Source organism: Acipenser ruthenus, chromosome 7 (genome assembly GCF_902713425.1).
Source record: "Acipenser ruthenus chromosome 7, fAciRut3.2 maternal haplotype, whole genome shotgun sequence".
Classification (NCBI taxonomy): Eukaryota; Metazoa; Chordata; class Actinopteri; order Acipenseriformes; family Acipenseridae; genus Acipenser; species Acipenser ruthenus.
Window position 1 is genome coordinate 10087053 of NC_081195.1, and position 18880 is coordinate 10105932.

The 18880-nt window shown below is 40.8% G+C and overlaps 2 protein-coding genes across 2 annotated transcripts; both read left to right on the forward strand.

The window, feature by feature from the left end:
* The first annotated feature begins 1947 nt into the window (after window positions 1-1947).
* Window positions 1948-8178, forward strand: cdc25d (cell division cycle 25 homolog d). The gene is made up of 13 exons (XM_034024394.2): window positions 1948-2167; window positions 2579-2743; window positions 3188-3285; window positions 4179-4224; window positions 4660-4693; window positions 4931-4993; window positions 5107-5268; window positions 5718-5819; window positions 5908-5970; window positions 6284-6382; window positions 6466-6806; window positions 6895-7006; window positions 7394-8178. The coding sequence occupies exons 2-13, from the start codon at window positions 2598-2600 to the stop codon at window positions 7535-7537; spliced, it is 1410 nt and encodes a 469-aa protein (XP_033880285.2). The 5' UTR covers window positions 1948-2167; window positions 2579-2597; the 3' UTR covers window positions 7538-8178.
* Window positions 8179-8740: 562 nt separating this feature from the next.
* pgam1b (phosphoglycerate mutase 1b) lies at window positions 8741-17694 on the forward strand. Its single transcript, XM_034024608.3, has 4 exons — window positions 8741-9161; window positions 12693-12967; window positions 14534-14714; window positions 16405-17694. The coding sequence occupies exons 1-4, from the start codon at window positions 9023-9025 to the stop codon at window positions 16572-16574; spliced, it is 765 nt and encodes a 254-aa protein (XP_033880499.1). The 5' UTR covers window positions 8741-9022; the 3' UTR covers window positions 16575-17694.
* The last annotated feature ends 1186 nt before the right edge of the window (window positions 17695-18880 follow it).

The window sequence follows — 18880 nt, forward strand, 5'->3', positions numbered from 1 at the left end:
TTGCTGTGCCTCTGAACAAGAGTTGACAAACTTAAAATACAGCGATGAACTGTGGTTTTATGCACCCCAAACACATTGCCAACTACCCTGTACTCAGCTGAGTAACCCTAATGCTGTACTCAGCTGAGTAACCATAACCCTGTACTCAGCTGAGTAACCATAACCCTGTACTCAGCTGAGTAACCATAACCCTGTAAGCTGAGTAACCCTAACGCTGTACTCAGCTGAGTAACCATAACCCTGTGAGCTGAGTAACCCTAACGCTGTACTCAGCTGAGTAACCATAACCCTGTACTCAGCTGAGTAACCCTAACCCTGTAAGCTGAGTAACCCTAACGCTGTACTCAGCTGAGTAACCCTAACGCTGTACCCAGCTGAGTAACCATAACCCTGTACTCAGCTGAGTAACCATAACCCTGTAAGCTGAGTAACCCTAACGCTGTACTCAGCTGAGTAACCCTAACGCTGTACCCAGCTGAGTAACCCTAACGCTGTACCCAGCTGAGTAACCATAACCCTGTACCCAGCTGAGTAACCCTAACGCTGTACCCAGCTGAGTAACCCTAACGCTGTACTCAGCTGAGTAACCCTAACCCTGTACCCAGCTGAGTAACCCTAACCATGTACCCAGCTGAGTAACCCTAACGCTGTACCCAGCTGAGTAAACCTAACGCTGTACTCAGCTGAGTAACCCTAACCATGTACCCAGCTGAGTAACCCTAACGCTGTACTCAGCTGAGTAACCCTAACGCTGTACCCAGCTGAGTAACCCTAACCATGTACCCAGCTGAGTAACCCTAACGCTGTACTCAGCTGAGTAACCCTAACGCTGTACCCAGCTGAGTAACCCTAACGCTGTACCCAGCTGAGTAACCCTAACCATGTACTCAGCTGAGTAACCCTAACGCTGTACTCAGCTGAGTAACCCTAACCATGTACCCAGCTGAGTAACCCTAACGCTGTACTCAGCTGAGTAACCCTAACGCTGTACCCAGCTGAGTAAACCTAACGCTGTACCCAGCTGAGTAACCCTAACGCTGTACCCAGCTGAGTAACCCTAACGCTGTACTCAGCTGAGTAACCCTAACGCTGTACCCAGCTGAGTAACCCTAACGCTGTACTCAGCTGAGTAACCCTAACGCTGTACCCAGCTGAGTAACCCTAACGCTGTACTCAGCTGAGTAACCCTAACGCTGTACCCAGCTGAGTAACCCTAACGCTGTACTCAGCTGAGTAACCCTAACGCTGTACCCAGCTGAGTAACCCTAACCATGTACCCAGCTGAGTAACCCTAACGCTGTACTCAGCTGAGTATGCCAGCCTACAGAGAGCAATCGCCACCCTTTTTTCCACTGGCAGGAGGCCGTACGTAATTCCTTTTTGGCTGCATATTTTCCTTTACCAGTTCCACTGTAATGCTGAATGTTGCACTGCAGATCTGAAAGAGTGATGCAGCACAACCTCTTCCACCAGCAAGATGGTCTAGTATGTGTCCAAACCGTCCTTTCGCTACATTGGCATTAGATAACAAGGCATAAGGATTTGCTGGTAGAGGATGTTTGGAGTTTCAAGCTCCCGAAACAACGGGAAAACATCCACTGTTCCCAATCCAGACAGCCTTGGGAGCATACGTGGAAGTCTGTCACAGAGCTTTAGAATCCGAAGTCTTCGCCGGGGTTTTTTAAAACACATTATTAACCAACCAGGCACGAGGTATTTTGCTTTATTACAGCATCTTAGATTCACTTGTGTACTAGTTCTCTGCGCAAGTGATATTCAAATGATATTCAAATTCAAATGCACGCTGCAGGACCCGAGTAGCAGCAGCATCATTACGCCCTTATCATAGCCACTACAATGCAGGTGTTCAGGCCGCCTGAAAGTTAGAAAGATTGCCAGCCTTGCCTGGGTGTTTAATGTTATTGGCTTGGGCTAGCTGGTGTGGAATATTTTGCCCAGCTGGTGTCTGTGAAGCTTGTTGTAGCAACAGCAGTCGTCAGGGGAGGGGACTGGAGAGAGGGGCATGTAGCTGTGGATAGGGGAAACAATAGAACAACAATCTACAATCCTTCAAACACAGACACACAGACTGGACAGGAAGACTGGCAGAAATCCACAGCAGGCACTAGAAACCAAAAACACCAACAGACTCAAACCGGTAATCAAGGTATGCTGTATTTATATGTAAATCCATATATTGCTTTTTTATTATTATTATTTTTACTAAGTACACATTTTCAGTACAACAACTTTCAAAAGAGCGCAACTGACATAAATATATATTAGGTTGTAGTTGCAGTGAGCTTCATTAAGCACCAATGTTATATTTTATTTGTACTTTTCAACCACATTACTACAAAAAATCCAATTACGTTTTTACTAAACTGTTATTTTTATTATTTCCAGATTTTCTATCTGACTCAAATAAACTTACTTGAAAGTGCTTATTTGATGTTAATTGTGTAATTGGTGATGATTTGTAGTGGTGGGTGCATCAGCTATTGTTTCAGCTCAGTTTTCACAACTGTCTTCATACCAGTGCTTGTGTCTGTGTGTCTGCGTGCCGGCGCTAATGCAGGTCTCCTAGTGACTGACTGATGGATTCTACTGTCGCACCCGAGACCGAAAGTAAAGCTGCACGGGCCAGGGAGATGGACTGTCTGTGGAATCTATCCCCGGACTTAGGACTGTCGCCGGTTTCTGACCTCTCGATCAACATGGGAAACCTATCCTTTGAAGAAAGGTGGTTCTAACAAAGAATTGATTTGAAGAACAGATTGTGTATATATCAGCATTAATAATGTATCCATTGGAAACGTTACAGTGCATATACCTGCCTTAACAGAATGGAAAAATATAATGAAACATGTACAGTATATAGAACTTGCAAGAGTTATATAGGAGGATATGCATACCAATAATAATAATAATAATAATAATAATAATAATAATAATAATAATATAGTTACCAAATGAGAGTACTGTTAATCTTATCAAGAGGGAGCAATAGTTTAAATCGCAAAAAATACATATAACATGAAGATCTATTCTGAACTAAACTGAATGTATGGTAGCCTATCAAAAGTGTATTCTGGTATTTGATCCATATATGCATTGGCGTCAATACAGTTATTTATTTCTGTATTTTGTATTGATTTGTGTATGTAAAACTGTTTCTGCTCAACAGCACCACCCCCAGGAGAAAACTGCAGCTGTCCCCGGAGCTCCTGCCTCCAAGCCCCACTCCAGCAAGCAACGTTTCCCCGGAGACGCAGACGCTGACAGGTCTGAACTCGCTCTTCTCAGCTTGATGCTTCCTTCTATTCTCTCTTCTTATGAATTAATCGGCTGTAGTAATTTAGAGGGAGCTTCTTTGGGTTTGATTTAAATTGCAGTATCAACTGAAGAAATACATGTGATTGACATCAGGATGTCTGTAAAACAGCATAAGAATGTGTCTTGCAAATCTGTAGCGCCAGAACGTGGTACATCGTCAGAATGTGGTACGCCTACCCGTTTAAAGACAAGCAATGGTACACTGTCAATGCCGTGATGGACTACTGCACAAATCACTACGAACAAGACAAACTGTAGTTCACCCACAAAATTGTATATGTTTACAATTTTAGATAACCCAATGTGTTGCTCATCAGTTAAAGTCACATAAATTTGCTGAATTGTGAAAACAATTGTATTAAAAAGAACTTTAAGGGCCCAACTAAGTACATCGTACCCCTTTCAGATGGGCTTTTCCTTGTTTTCTGAGTTAAAGTCATTAGTGCATGCCCGGGCAAGCACAGTACACCGTGTACCACGTTTTAATGCATACCGCAATAACACCACACGGGTACTAATATGTGTTAAGCATATAATAGAAAAAATAATAATGCAATATTACAGACACAAAATCTGTCTATATCTTCTGTAGTTTAGTACAGTAGAGATCTACTTTGTCAGAAAGAACTTAATTTGTTTGCATTTCAGCCACGTAGTTTCAATTAGGGACACAAACTCCCACTTAATTCCAGAAGTTGGAGTTAGGAGTTAGGCTATACACAACCTCTCAAAGCTCTGATAAAGCTCAAGAAGTAAAGCTTTATGTGTAGACAGCGTACAGTATATATGATCATGCCTCCTAGACAAATTCAGTTAATTATAATTTTCTTTTCTCCCTGAAGGCTGCATTGTTCCACAAGAACCCAGCGAGAAGAGAAACGGGGGGAGGTAAGCGGTGGGGGGGGGGGGGGGGGGGGAGTGGGGGGTCCTGGGCTGTATCAGGAGCTTCCCCAGCATAGTCTAAACTAGGCTGCTGCTAGAATTCAGTTAGCCCCCTGGGCAGAGAGAACCAACCTCAGTGATGTTGGTGGAGTTTGAGAGATCCATACTGGGACAGTAGTAGAGTCTGGTACAATGCTGTCTCCCAGGACACCCTTGAAAACAAGACGAAGCCTGGTGAAATCCAGGCTGAATTTTAAAGATGGGGTTGGGGGAACCTTGACACCTTCAAATCTAACAGGGGTAGGGGGGCAGCTGATTGCTTCTTCACAGCATGTCTTTCTTGTATATCTCAATAGAAATATATTTTACAAACTGTACAAAAAATAATATTGAAACATAATGTACTTTTTTAATATTATAAATGGTTCTTTTTCCCCATAGGCGTATAAGTCCTAAGAACTCTATGCCTAAACCGGTAAGTATTCTTTTAAGTATATTTATTTAATATTGTAAAAATGTTGACTAACCGTACTCTAACAGATCCATCTAATAACATTTTTACAACTGTTTGCTTGTGTATATTATTTAAAAACAAAAGATTTGTAACAATTTGAATATACATATATTGTAATAGTGTGAGTACGTATAGGTCTCTAGACAGCCATGCCTCAGTAAGTTTATTTATTTAGTTTATTTTTTCCTCTAATCACAGAGAAAGCAGTCTGGAAGAGATCAACTGAAGAAAGAGAATGGATCCCGAGCAGACAAAGAAAACGTGAGCCTGCTATATTGATGGGGGAGAGGGTGTATGGAGAAACCGTGCAAGAATTGTGAAGTGGGTCAGTGTGTAGTTTGGCATTACTGACTGTTTTAACTGTTTTGTTACAGAAACGATGTCGAGTTAAACTGTCCAGCATGTTTACCAGCCCGACTGCACCCAAAAGCAAATGGGAATCTGGAGGTAGAAAGAGCAAGAGCCCAGAGAGTGAGGAGCGCTGTAATCTGAGCAGGAAAGCAGCATCGCGGGAGAGCGATCCAGAGATACACAGAGTGAGTTTGCAGAACTGACTGAGCTGAGTGCCTGGCAGTGGGAATGAGTCTCATCTGAGACTGTGGTGCAAAAATGAAGCACAGTTCTATAAATAATCATATGGAAAAGTAGAACAGTGCACGGTCTGCAGTGCCAGAACAGGCACAAATGTAGTTGTACTCTTGAGTTTTGTAATTTGAGAACATCACAATGTTAGTAGTGTAAATCTTGCAGTATTTAACAGAATTGGGGCAAACGTATTTGCTATAGTTATAGACTTCAACACTTCTAACATTTGAATAGCATCCATGGGCTCTGGGTTATGTAGAATCCTTCCTGAATGAAGGGCTTGAGTCTGCTACTGCTGTTTATTTCTAGGGGGCAACACTTCTTTCTGCTCCCGGTGATTGACTGGCACAGCTCCTTATGGTTCCTGCCTGAGTCTGATGTTTCCACTTCATTCACCCAGGTGCCCCCTTTCCGAATGGTACAGTCCAGACAGCAGGCTCCCCCAGTGGAGATGCCAGACCCGGCGGCCGAAGACAGAAACCTGATTGGAGATTTCAGCAGGGTGAGAAAGAGGACCTTGACTTTTTGGCAGTACCTCCAGATCTGCAGTCTTCAGAACTAGTAACTAACAACAGCGATGTGTTTTCCAGCCTCACGTCCTCTGTGCGGAAAAGGGAGATCATCAGGACCTGCACTACGTCTCACCACAGACCGTGAGTAACAAACAAGCACCATTCTCCTTAATAGGCTTCCTTTATTTATTATGCAAACCTGCTGAATCATTCTGATTTGTAAACCAAAAAATTATGCCTCTGATTTATTGTCCCCTATTAACAAGGGACAGAATGAACCACCAGCACCACATTCTACAGCAGAATTAGTCAGTGCTTGGATCTACCTTGAATCCTAGGTTGTATGGAGTGTGAAGACTACAAGGTCCAGAATTCCTCACAACATGACCTTGGAGGCATGACCATGGAGGCTGTGCTGATATTTGTTCTGAGTTTTCTCATAATCTCTCTGCAGGTGGCATCAGTACTGAGAGGCGAGTACAACGGTGCTGTAGAGAGGTACCTCATTATCGACTGCCGCTATCCCTATGAGTACGAAGGAGGCCACATCAGGGTAAGCCTGGGGATGTGTATATATTGTTTCATGTTCTGGGGATTTTAGTAAGGAAGAATCACTGACTCTTTACTTCCACACAGGGATCTTTGAATCTACATAGTGAGTCTCAGCTCCTTGCTGCCTTGCTTCAGGAGCCAGCCTTGTCTAGGTCCTCACCACGAGCCAAGCTGCTGGAGAGTCCATCTACACAAGTCATGCTACAGGACAGCCCCACTATGAAACCCATTCTGACAGACAGCCCCTCTGCAACTGCACCTGAGCAGGAGAGTCCTTCCACGAGAACTGCATTACAGGAGAGTCCCTCCACCCCAGCCACACCAAAGGAAAGTGCTCTTGGGAGAATCACTGTACAAGATAGCTCCAGTCCAAGAACCCTGCTCATCTTCCACTGCGAGTTCTCTTCAGAAAGGGGACCTCGGCTGTAAGTGATCCCAGGTCCTCCTCCTTTCTTGCCTTCTCCCCGCTGGCCCCTGTTCTGTCTTAATTCTCTGTCTTGTTTCTGTTTCCAGATGTCGGTTTCTACGGAAGATCGACCGAAACCTGAATGTTTATCCTCAACTTTTTTACCCGGAGATGTATATACTGAAGGGAGGTTACAAGGAATTCTACTCCCAGTTTCAGGTAAAAGAAAATAACATTGGGTATATTCCCTGTTCAACGAACCGCCCGACTCTCGCTCTGCCCAGATTGACGTGTCATTTTATATACATCTACAGTGTGTTAAACCAATATGGCCAGCAGTAAAAGCCATGTGTCTGTTTGTATTGGAGGTGAATACCTTTACTTTGTTTTCTGACATTTTGTCCTTATAAATGTTTGCAAATTACACACACGCACAAAAAAACAAACAAAAAAAAAACCGATATAGTTATTTGGAAATGATCATGATAAAGTTAATGCTAACGAAGTGCTGTTATGTAACTAGTGGCTGATGGTTCAGACTGTCCCAGTGACACACTGTTGGCGGTCCATATTTGACATAGCTCTCAACGCACGTTTCCTCCTCAGAGCCTCTGTGAGCCCTGTGGCTATGTGCTGATGGTTCACGAGGACTTCACTGATCAGTTGCGAAGATATCGGAGGAAGAAGCGTTCTCGGCCATCTCTGTTTGGGAGGAGGAAGCAGCTGCTTGAACCGGGAATGGAGGCGTGAACTGAGACTAATGGGAAAATGAAGATAAATGGCATTGGGCAGAATGGAGTGAACTTGTATGAACTGGGAACTGGAGTGAATTTGAATTTAGAGAGTTGAATTGGAATGGGGAATCAGTAAATGAGGACAGTGCAACTAGGATGAGGTCAATGTGTAATAAGATTTTTAAATGAAAATATTTTACTTGAATATTATAAAAGGAATATTTAAAGTATTATTAAATTATCTGTATGTATTATATTATTTATAATATTATTTATTTGTATTTATAAAAGATTAAGAACAGAGTGATGCCTTGAGTATAGCTCATGAGGAAAAATAAAATAATGATGTAATTTGAAATGCTGCCTGTTATTTGTGGCCGATTGTTTTCTGTTTATTATACTTATTTATACACACCTTGATTATCACTTCAATAGTAATAGTCAGACACAGATTTACTGTTCCAGTGCAATAACATTTTCCAAAATTAATAAGATTCCACTTACAAAAAGGTGGCGGAAACTTTGCGCTTCAGCCACAGCTTATCAGACCAAACCCATTAACTTTATAATGCTATTGTTTTGGAGTTAATCTGATATCAAGGTGGTTAAAGTGTAAACTTAATGTCCATGTGTAAGGCTAAGCTCACACTGGGAACCAATGAGTTAAAACATGTTGAGTATACACTGCCACTGCCAGACACCAGCCATTCTTCTCGTCCACCAGCAGGGGTCTCCTCTCTCTGACCCGTCATCTCCCTCTCAAAAGACCTGTTTCTTACTCTACTGATGCTGCACAACCACAGGTCTCTTCATCTATACTGTATGAACTGTAATAGCTAGGAATCACAGGTCTGTCTCTCTCATCCCTCCCCCAGCTGTTTGTCACTCCATTACAGGCCTCAGTAAATCATGTGGCAGTTATTCCTCAGTGCAGTGTTGTCAGAATGCAGGGCATTGTAGATTTGCAGCTTTTTTGGCTGTATAATTTTGGCATGGTGTATTATGTATTTGCACACACATTCATTAATATTACCGAATACATTGGTCCATACGTTTTGAGACGTGTTAATATAGCAGTAAAGTACTCTATATCTGCCGAACAAACCAAATACGTGAAGTGGTATCTAGATACAGTATGTAACTACACAACTAAGTGGTGACCTAGACATTTTTACATGCTGTGTGGTTATACACTGTATCTATACATGTATAATTACGGTAGCTGAAGGTCACATTGCTCTGAACGCTTTGGTTCAGCCCGCTCGTTGCTGACGTGCAATAAGAAGAGCTGATTTCTACTGCAGGGACTCTGCAGTCAGTCCAGACCCGTCCACTTACAGGAAGTGGTACTAAGACATTTTCAGAAGGTCCAAGGCCAGAAACTAGCGGGTCCGTACAAGGAAGCCGAGAACGACTCTCCTCGCATTGAAAAGATTGTCACCCCGGCTGACGGTTCCGTTTCCCTTTGAAATCACAAATCTCCACCACTGAAACCCGCAGGATGGCCGCATACAAACTGGTGCTGATCCGCCACGGCGAGAGCAACTGGAACCAGGAAAACCGCTTCTGTGGTTGGTTCGACGCAGACCTGAGCGAAACCGGAGCCGAGGAGGCGAAGAGAGGGTCACAGGCCTTGAAAGGTGCCGTGGGATTCATCATTTTAAATTTAATCTAGATGACGCTTATTATATAGGATGGATTCTAATTATATATCGAAGAATGTAAGCAAAGGTATACGAAAAAAGAAAAAAAACATATTGAATGTTTTGTTTTGCAATTTAAGCAGCTAGTAGCCTATTAACCCGGCCTGTTTCCGTCTCATGGGTGGTCTAGTTAACTGGCACCTACTTGAAGCTGAAAGATAAAATTAACATAACGTTTTTCTACCGTTGAAATACAATTTGTAATTTTTACTCTTGAAATTAATTTTGTAATTCCGGAAACAGTTCAACAAGTCAGGTGTCGCTGATCTGTCTTTTACTTTAAATACAAATCTAAGTATTTATTTATTTATATAAAACTAGCAGAAAGCCTTCTTAATCGAGGTACTATCCCTAAAATATAATACAATGTGGATTTTGAGGAAGGACCCCCAGAGGGATGGGGGGATGAAAGTTTGTGTCTATCTATCTATCTATCTATCTATCTATCTATCTATCTATCTATCTATATATATATATATATATATATAATATATATATATATATATCTTCTTCTTTCGATTTAAAGAAAAAAAATTAAAACACGGCTAGAGTAAATCACGGTAAAGATTCATGTTGAATTGCAGTGTGGGCGTAAGTGTGTGACACTGGAAGTTTTCAGACTCATGGTAGCATGCGTTTGCTCCATGAGACCTGAAAGATTAATTACAAGGATAGGCAGGTGCAGTGTTTGTCTATTGATGCTAATACTTTTAGTAAACCCCTCGGGCTGCTTGTAAGAGGTTAATCTGACCTTCATAGCAACAGCACAGAGCTTTTAATTTAATAAAGCAGCTTCTTTTACAAAGAGGTTGATATTCACTTTAACACAAATGTGTTTCTTAGGACTCAGAGGACAGTGAAACCAATTCCAGGACTGAGCAACATAGTTATTTGAGTGGCAGATAAAAGGACCAATATAAACTCATTTGAAGTACATTTTGATAAACACTAGAATTGTGCGACTCCCTCCCCTTCCCACGTATCCCTCCCCTTCCCAGTCTGTCCTCTCCCGTTTCTTACCTGCTCCTCCCCATATCTCATCTGGCCTTGCCGTCTCTGTACTTAACCCAACCTCTAAGCAGGCCATTTCTCAACCTCACTGCTGCATTGTTAGCCACTGGCACCTCCCCTCCTCTCTGCTTCACCCTCCCTCTCTTTGCTGGGCCACTCCCCATCTGACTGAGTAATTTTCCAGTAGATGTGAGGTACGTGCCGCCACAGAGATGCGAAATCATGAACGTTTTCAAAGATGTGGCAGTGGTGAGTCAGCAGGGGCAACGCTGTACACATCTACAGTGATCCAGCCTTCAGTCTGAGGAATCAGAGTCAAAGCTTTTGAATTTCAAAATAATTTCCTTTTAGAGAACCAAGTACCATTTTTTGTCCGTGTCTAAAGGTTGATATTGCAGAAAGTAAACTGGCTTGATTGTGTGTGTTTTGTACTTGTTGTTTTTTGTTCTCACACTATACCTAAACTATGCTATCTTGGGCGTATTGATTCCTCCAGCACTGGGTGATTATAGTTTCTTCAGCTGATAACCACCGCTGTTGTTTTATGCACAGACTTGTGGGTTCGGCTGTCAGCACTATTTGATGCAATCTTGCACTTAATGGTTTCTTATACCTTCTCTGCCACTTTTTCTGCAAAACTAACAGTGTACAAACTGTAAATGCTTGCATCTTATATTGTGTTAATTCTTCGTTTTCCATGTTCAACATTATTGGTTACAGTCCCCCAGCCATATCCCTATCCCAGGGCATGAAGTTAAGGTCATGAAGGGCAAGGCAATGTTGCTTTCGTTGGGTGTGAAAATTCAGCGGTACCAAGGCAGTTCTAGGGGGCAAAAAGGCAAAACATAAATCCAACCCAAGGGCACCAAGGCGATTTCATACTCCTTCATAAAACAACAAAAAAATTAATACAGAGAGCATATTATGTTGATGAAATTAATTAAAACAAACACAAATAAATGTTTTCTGAGTGATTCGCACACTAATTGTTACAAAAATAAAATATAGGTCATTTTTCCATTGTAATGTTCAGGGTGTTTTTTTTTTTTTGTTTTTTTTTTACTAAACTTGGTCACGCAGTTTTCATGCAAACTGGTTGCAGATTTACCCATGGCTGGAGTTTGATAATGATAGTGGCCAAATGAGTTGTTCAAGCTGCAGTGTCTGCATAACTGTAGTTTGCTAACCACTGTTAAACCTGTACAAACAACATTGTTTTTTTGTTTTTTTTTTTGGGGGGGGGGGGGGGTATGCTGTTTTTAAGCATGCACATTCTAACCCCTTTTGTGAAAGCGCATGTTTTATTAGTTAAAAAGCAGAACTACATAAGGTAGTGAGAATGTATTACACAAAAATAAATGAAAACAGAAATCGATGCACTTCTCAAGATTGTGTTTCCTTCACTATTATACTCCTACTTGTTTCGTAACACGGAGCTGCTACTTGAACCATGTCATAGCTACTTAATTTTTTGGTGTGTTTTTTTCGGTGTAAGAATTTGAGCAAAACTAATAATTATCTACCTATTGTGTGTAACAAATTACAAGACAGCAACAGTCATTAAAATGTCTATATAAAGTAGCAATTTATATACACTGAAGACATGAAAGGTGTGAGAATGTGTATAGCACCCTTGCATTTTAAGTACTGCAATTTTAAGCCCGTTCTCTCACAATTCAATTTAACTCTGTCTAATCTCATCCTTTCTGCAGTACTTGACAACTGTAAGTTCACATTAATATTATTATTATTGTCGGGTCCAAATTGTTGTGCACACATTTCTTGAACATTAGGTAAACACGAACACTTTGCTGCTCTTCATCTTTCTTTCTTTTTAAACGTTTTTGAGATAACATGGTGCTCACAGACAGAAGAATCACAGTGACACTGCCAGTGAACACGTGTGATTGAAAATTCCTGGAGGCGCGATCGTATTGAGCTCAGTCTAACAGCATCCCTCCCTCTGTTTGCCCTTCATTAACCAATGATACAGTACGTCTTTCTCGTGGTTTAGTGCTGGGAGGTGCACAGTACAAAGAATGGCAACAATAATACGTTATGATAATGTCATTCTCGCAGGATGAGATTAGACAGAGAACAGGCCAGCTGACACAGAGCAAGTTTGTGGATGGGTTGTAGATCAGATGTGCTGGTGTTGATGGACACCGCCGGCTATGATGGGCAGGCTTACAGGCAACTTTTGCCGTCATTTTTTTTAATTTGAGAGGCATTGCGGCAAGCAGCTTGGGCACTTCGGAAGTTGCTGCCGGTGCCGTCGGTTATTTTGCGCCGTGCCATCCCGATTCTGATTAATTAGTTGATTTCAGAATTTATTTTTGTTTCTGTGTAACAATAAATTTGAATACCACTGCAAAACCTTTTATATAGCAGTACTGTCTTCAGGTCTATCCTTGATCCTAAGACCTAAATGTGTTCCTCTCCTCCCTGTTCTTTCAGAGGCTGGCTATGAGTTTGATATTTGCTACACCTCGGTCCTGAAAAGGGCAATCCGCACCCTGTGGATTGTACTGGATGGGATTGATCAGATGTGGCTGCCGGTGCACCGCACCTGGAGGCTGAACGAGCGTCACTACGGCGGGCTGACTGGCCTTAACAAGGCAGAGACCGCAGCCAAGCACGGCGAGGCACAGGTCAAGATCTGGAGGCGTTCCTTCGACGTCCCACCTCCCCCCATGGACTCGGACCACGACTACTACACCACCATCAGCAAGGTAAGGCCACGCCACTGCCACCTTCTCAGGGGCACCAGGGACACTCCTCAAAAATGCCATTTGGTGGTCAGAAGCATGCCATCTTCACTGATTGTTTCTTTCTGTTACTCTTATTCTTTAGTATATCAGTCGTTATGTGCACCTTCATCTAAGTAGTACAGGTGAACTTGTACCGGTAGAGTACTGGACAAACATAGCTTGATGTATATATTGGATCCTGTGTTTTATTTCATTAATGTATTTCTTTTGGACAGGTTTTTTCAGGGCAGTAAATTGAGAAAAAATAAATATGGCCAAAACTAGGCAACATCAAAACTAAAGATTTTGGAAAGCAGAATAAATGGACAAAAAAAGTCAGTGGTTTAATTTTAAAAGCAGTGTAAAACAATATAAGATTGTGTTCTGCTATGTGCAAACTCTGTTGTGAATTTTTCTAACTTTCTGTAGCAGACACAAAAGGTTAGGCAGGTGTAAGTGGGGTGAAAAAAGTGCCCAGCAGTATTATCCAGTACTGTCCCTGTTATAATTCCTGCGGGTCTGTTGCTGTGAAGCAGACTCACTGCTTGCTTGGCTGCTGCACTGCAGCGTCTCGGGGATCATTATAGACTTCATGGCTGTGAACCAGACTGAGATAAAAAAAAAAACATTAATCTGGATTGAGCAGCGTAGAATATAAAACATTACCACTACCAAGATGTGAGCTTAGCTGCTGTGTCTGTAGTACAGGGCACCTCCACAAGCTGCAGAAGAACCTTTCAGGAGAGACAGCTCAACAGGGTCTGTGACAAACACAGAGCAGAGAAAAGGGCCCTTTGGTCACCCAGCCAGCAAAGCAGGTTAGATTATAAAGATAGGAGCTGCCAAAGGGTGATCCTTTGAAATGTGTTGCTGAAAATAAGAGGGGAGAGGGGGAGGGGGGAATCAATTAAGTCTAAAGTTCAGTGCCAAAGGGCCTTTTTATTCTGCTGTGACATATCCAGTGTAGAACATCAGCTTTGAAAACACAATCCCTGGAGAAGGGCCAAAATTTGATAGTTTGTACTGCAATTGTATTGAATGGCTTTTTTTTTTATCTTTTCTGGTTCAGTAGTGAACACAAAATATTCAGTTGTTAAATGTGTGAGCAATGCTGACCACTGCATATTGTGGTGTTTTTTTAAACTGCAGTAGAGAGTCTGTCTGTGCTGTTTTTTTTTTTTTTTTTGGTTTGAGTAATGCATAAGTTTTCCTTTGCAGTGCTAAATGTAACCTATTTCAATATAAAATGCATTTTTAAATACAGTCAGATTTGCTTATAATCACAGAAGGATATCTAAAGTGGCCTTATTGACACGTTGTATTTATATCCAGGCTATTAAATATGGGATTTATCAGAGTGGTCACCGAGAAGCTGGGTCCCTCTGTACAGGTGGTCAAATACAGAATTGACTGTGAGGACACCCTTTGAAATGAATGACCCATTTCTAATCTTGGGTGAAATCTAAGTAAACAAAAATTCTGCTTGCTTGCGTTTCTGTGCCCACTTGGGAATTTTCTTTGTGACCTCTGTCCACTCTTGTCCCCCAGGACCGTCGCTATGGAGACCTGACAGAGGACCAGCTGCCGTCCTGTGAAAGCTTGAAGGACACTATTGCCCGCGCCCTGCCCTTCTGGAATGAGGAGATCGTCCCACAGATCAAGGAAGGCAAGAGGGTCCTGATCGCAGCTCACGGCAACAGCCTGAGGGGCATCGTCAAGCACCTGGAAGGTATGTACCTAGGTGTATTCCTGACAGTGTTTTACAGGGTGTACATGGCGCTGATCTTGATCTAGGTGAAAGAGTCAATGTAAATGCAGCAAATAAAACTTGACTTTGCAGTCACATCTGTTCATTTAACACTAGAACCGCCAGATTTTCGAACTACCTAGAACCGTCACGCGGGTCACTTTGACCCTACATTTATAAACTGCTTCGTTATGAAAGTGAAAGACATACTATCGGATACAACTGAAAAGGTTTATTCATGAACATCATATCTAATTGAACATCATATCTAACATTTGCATCGCAGAAACACCATATTTAACATTAAACAATTAAACATAAAAGGCTTTATTTTTTTAAATGAGCGCATATACAGCATGACTACAAACAGTAAAAAAATATAATAAAATACAAATTTCAGAAGAAACGGGTATGTACATATACCCGTGTAAAGGTGTAAACGGGTACATGTACACACAAAACTATAAAACCAAAATCATAAAAAGAAAATATAACACTACTTCCAGTATGACGGCTACATTATACTCTATATGGAAGAGCGTACGCATCTGCCAGCTGACTGTGCCTGCATCCAGGAGCTGTGTTGTAAACAAAAGACGCAGTTCCATTGAACACTATCGTGTAAACACGTGTAAACTGGTACATAAAAACCTGTAAAACCGAAATGTTTTTTTTTTCTAATAGTAATATAAAAAAAGAATATATAACATACTTTTCATATTATCCTACCTGTCATTTCAGTTTGCTGTATGCATCTGAGTACAGCTTGCCGTATTTCAATCACAATGACTACTTTCAAGATTAAATATTTCCTTCTGATATATTCCCATTGCATTTGTGGAACAAAACGAAGGATTGTTGTTTCCAGGTACATTGAAAAATAAGCAACTAGACTTTCACTGAGTTGGTATCTTGACAAATCCACAATCATAGCAATCTCTGTCTCGTAGTCAGTCTACAAACAAAGGCTTGAAATAAAAAAAAACATGTGTGCTAGGAGGGGGCATGTCTTGTTTGCTGCATTTACAAAAATAATAGAATATCTTATGTTATATTAAAAAAAAAGACGTATTGTATTGTAATGCATGGGTCACATTGACCCACGTGGCGGTTCTAGGTAGATAACTTTATCATTTTTGCGATTCTGACTATCAAACGCCATCTGGATATTTAATTAATATATTTAGGAAAAGTCAAAAATGGACATACACGTACGTTTTACAATGGAAGAGTAATTCACATTTTAAATCCAAAATGGGCCAAATCGACCCGCATGGCGGTTCTAGTGTTAAGCTGTCTGTGCAAGAATATGTCATCTCTAGCAGTCCTGGGGTCAATTTACAATTTGAATTGTGAAATTTGTAATCGCAATTTTAGTTGAACCTTGGCACACCTGCACAATTGTAACAGTAATTATACCATATAATTGATCGATTACAGTTCAATTGCGCATGTATTTGTCATTCGGTCATGATTCTTGTATTTTCAACCACTTTTGGAGAGAGCATTTGTTTGAAAAAAATAAACTATAAAAATAATTTTAAAAATTTTTTAAAAAAGGGACTTGCCAAATACTAGAACTGTTATGGCTTCATTTAAAATGTGTCGATCTGAAATGTATGTGTTATGAGCCAGGATGACCCTAAACATTCCCTGTTCTCTGGTTTGGCAGGGATGTCGGAGGAGGCCATCATGGAGCTGAACCTGCCGACAGGGATCCCAATCCTGTACGAGCTGGATAAGAACCTGAAGCCAGTGAAGCCCATGCAGTTTCTGGGTGATGAGGAGACCGTGCGCAAAGCCATGGAAGCAGTGGCTGCCCAGGGCAAGGCCAAAAAGTAAAGGCCAGCCCTGATGAGAAGAATAGGATCTGGGTGTAGAAGGGGGCACTTTGTTACAGTTCTCAGGGAGGCTAGGGGTTAGGGTGGAGGTCATTTTAGGATTAGGTTTCAGGGGTAGTGTTTCATGTGAATTCAGTCTCCCTTAAAGTCTAAATGTTGTTTGGGGGGGGGGGGGGTTAATAAATCAAAGCACATACCTGGGACCGGAGTTTAAACCCCATTCCATTCTACAGGCTGCTAGTTTTTACTGCACTTGGAAGAAGGATATGTTGCTTCAAAAAGAATATCAGTGTCACTGCTAATTTAAATAAATAAATATATATATATATATATATATATATATATATATATATATATATATATATATATATATATATATATATGGCACTGAATGGATTAAGCAGCATATCTAAAAAGGAACAGCTCATCTACATGGGAAAGACCAAAGAAAAAAAGTAAGTGCATGTGCACATTTGTAGGTGCTAATTAAAACTGCTTAGTACATCCCATCATATACTGTTCCCATGGTTTTGCATTACTAACTGGGTTTCAATGGCTGTTTCCATAGTTACACATTCTAGTTAAACTTTGGCCACTGCAGTTGTTCAGCCCTGCTGCTTGCACCACAAAGGGAGTGTTTTTTTTCATACTCTGAGAGCTGTAGCCACAATCCCCTATGTATCCTGTATCTTGGTTTATTTGTAGTTTAACTTTACACTGTATTGTTACTGTTTGTGTGTCCAGATTTTAGGGCCACGTGTGTGTAGAGTCAGCTTGACTGTCTACATGCTGAGTGTGTGTGTGTGTGTTTGTGTGTGTTAAGGGGCTCCCTGTTTAAGCCCTCTTTCACTGTATGTGTGTGTATAAAGCCCTTAGTCCCAGCTCCGATAGTCTGTATATGAGTGTTTGGATTGGTGTATGGCCCTGTATCCCAGTTTCCATACATTGGTAAGTGTGTAAGGGGCATCTATCTCAACCCTTACAGTAAGTGGTAGCTTGGATTTGTCCCCAATGATTCTTAAGAGAAAGATGGCTTCACTTGGATTATGGTTTATTGTAATGCACTGTTTAAATGTACACTGAAACTATTGTGCAAATCCAATAAATGTGTTCTGTGCAGATGTCTTTGTGTTAAATGCCTTGTTTTATTTTAGTTAGAATTGGGTGTAGTGATATAAAGGGGTAGGACAAAACATAGAAACCCCTGCAAGTAAGGGGAGGTTACAGTTTAAAACTTTGGCAAAGTGCTAAACATTTAGACTGTGCTTACATGTTTAAATGTGGCTTAACATAGCTATGCTATTTAAATAATTGTCATGTGTGCAGTTCAAGGCTAAAATATATTTCATGTAGAATCATTATACTCCTACAGTATATGTAGTAATTTATAATGTAAAAACCTCTGCTCATGGTGTGTATCTGTTTGGTTACAAATATTCAAATTATAAACTGCCTAAATGTAATGCACTGAACAATATGTAGCACATATTATTGTGTAACTAAACTGCCTTTTCATTACGTTTTTTATGCAAACTGAACCACATCTCTCTGTTGCAAGACTGTTTCCTTAAGAATAAGGCCAGGCATGTTACACAAGGAACAGCCTGAAATGGGCCACACTCTTCAGAGCAAATTTAAAACCCCAGAAAATGATCTGATCACTTTAAATAAGTAGGCCTTAACTACTTGTTAAAACAAATTTGAGAATTTTGTTCCATGGTAAAGATGCTTCTATCAGTTAAAGGCAGCATTAAAAACCTATTGCTTCTGAACACTCAGAGAACTGTATAACTTCCTACATATCCAGGCTGGCCTCAGATGCAGTAGGTTTTGTCATAAAAGATAGAAGTAGTAAAACCCATAATAAACAAAACTTGAGTAACCCGCAACTTCTTTCATTTTTTTAAACACGGGACAGTGACCAACAAACAACAATTATGCAAAGTTAAGCCAACCTCAATTAAATGAAAAGCAAAATAATATACTGACGTGCTCAAATTTGTTGGTACCCTTACAGCTCATTGAAATAATGCTTCATTCCTCCTGAAAAGTGATGAAATTAAAAGCTATTTTATCATGTATACTTGCATGCCTTTGGTATGTCATAGAATAAAGCAAAGAAGCTGTGAAAAGAGATGAATTATTGCTTATTCTACAAAGATATTCTAAAATGGTCTGGACACATTTGTTGGTACCCCTTAGAAAAGATAATAAATAATTGGATTATAGTGATATTTCAAACTAATTAGTTTCTTTAATTAGTATCACACATGTCTCCAATCTTGTAATCAGTCATTCAGCCTATTT

Bases quoted from the DNA above. Each gene is read 5' to 3' on its own strand.
- cdc25d (XM_034024394.2), top strand. From the start codon at position 2,598: ATGGATTCTACTGTCGCACCCGAGACCGAAAGTAAAGCTGCACGGGCC. The intron at 5,820-5,907 runs GTGAGAAAGAGG...TGTGTTTTCCAG, and splicing joins TGATTGGAGATTTCAGCAGG to CCTCACGTCCTCTGTGCGGA. The intron at 7,007-7,393 runs GTAAAAGAAAAT...TTTCCTCCTCAG, and splicing joins AATTCTACTCCCAGTTTCAG to AGCCTCTGTGAGCCCTGTGG.
- pgam1b (XM_034024608.3), top strand. From the start codon at position 9,023: ATGGCCGCATACAAACTGGTGCTGATCCGCCACGGCGAGAGCAACTGG. The intron at 12,968-14,533 runs GTAAGGCCACGC...CTTGTCCCCCAG, and splicing joins ACTACACCACCATCAGCAAG to GACCGTCGCTATGGAGACCT. The intron at 14,715-16,404 runs GTATGTACCTAG...CTGGTTTGGCAG, and splicing joins CATCGTCAAGCACCTGGAAG to GGATGTCGGAGGAGGCCATC.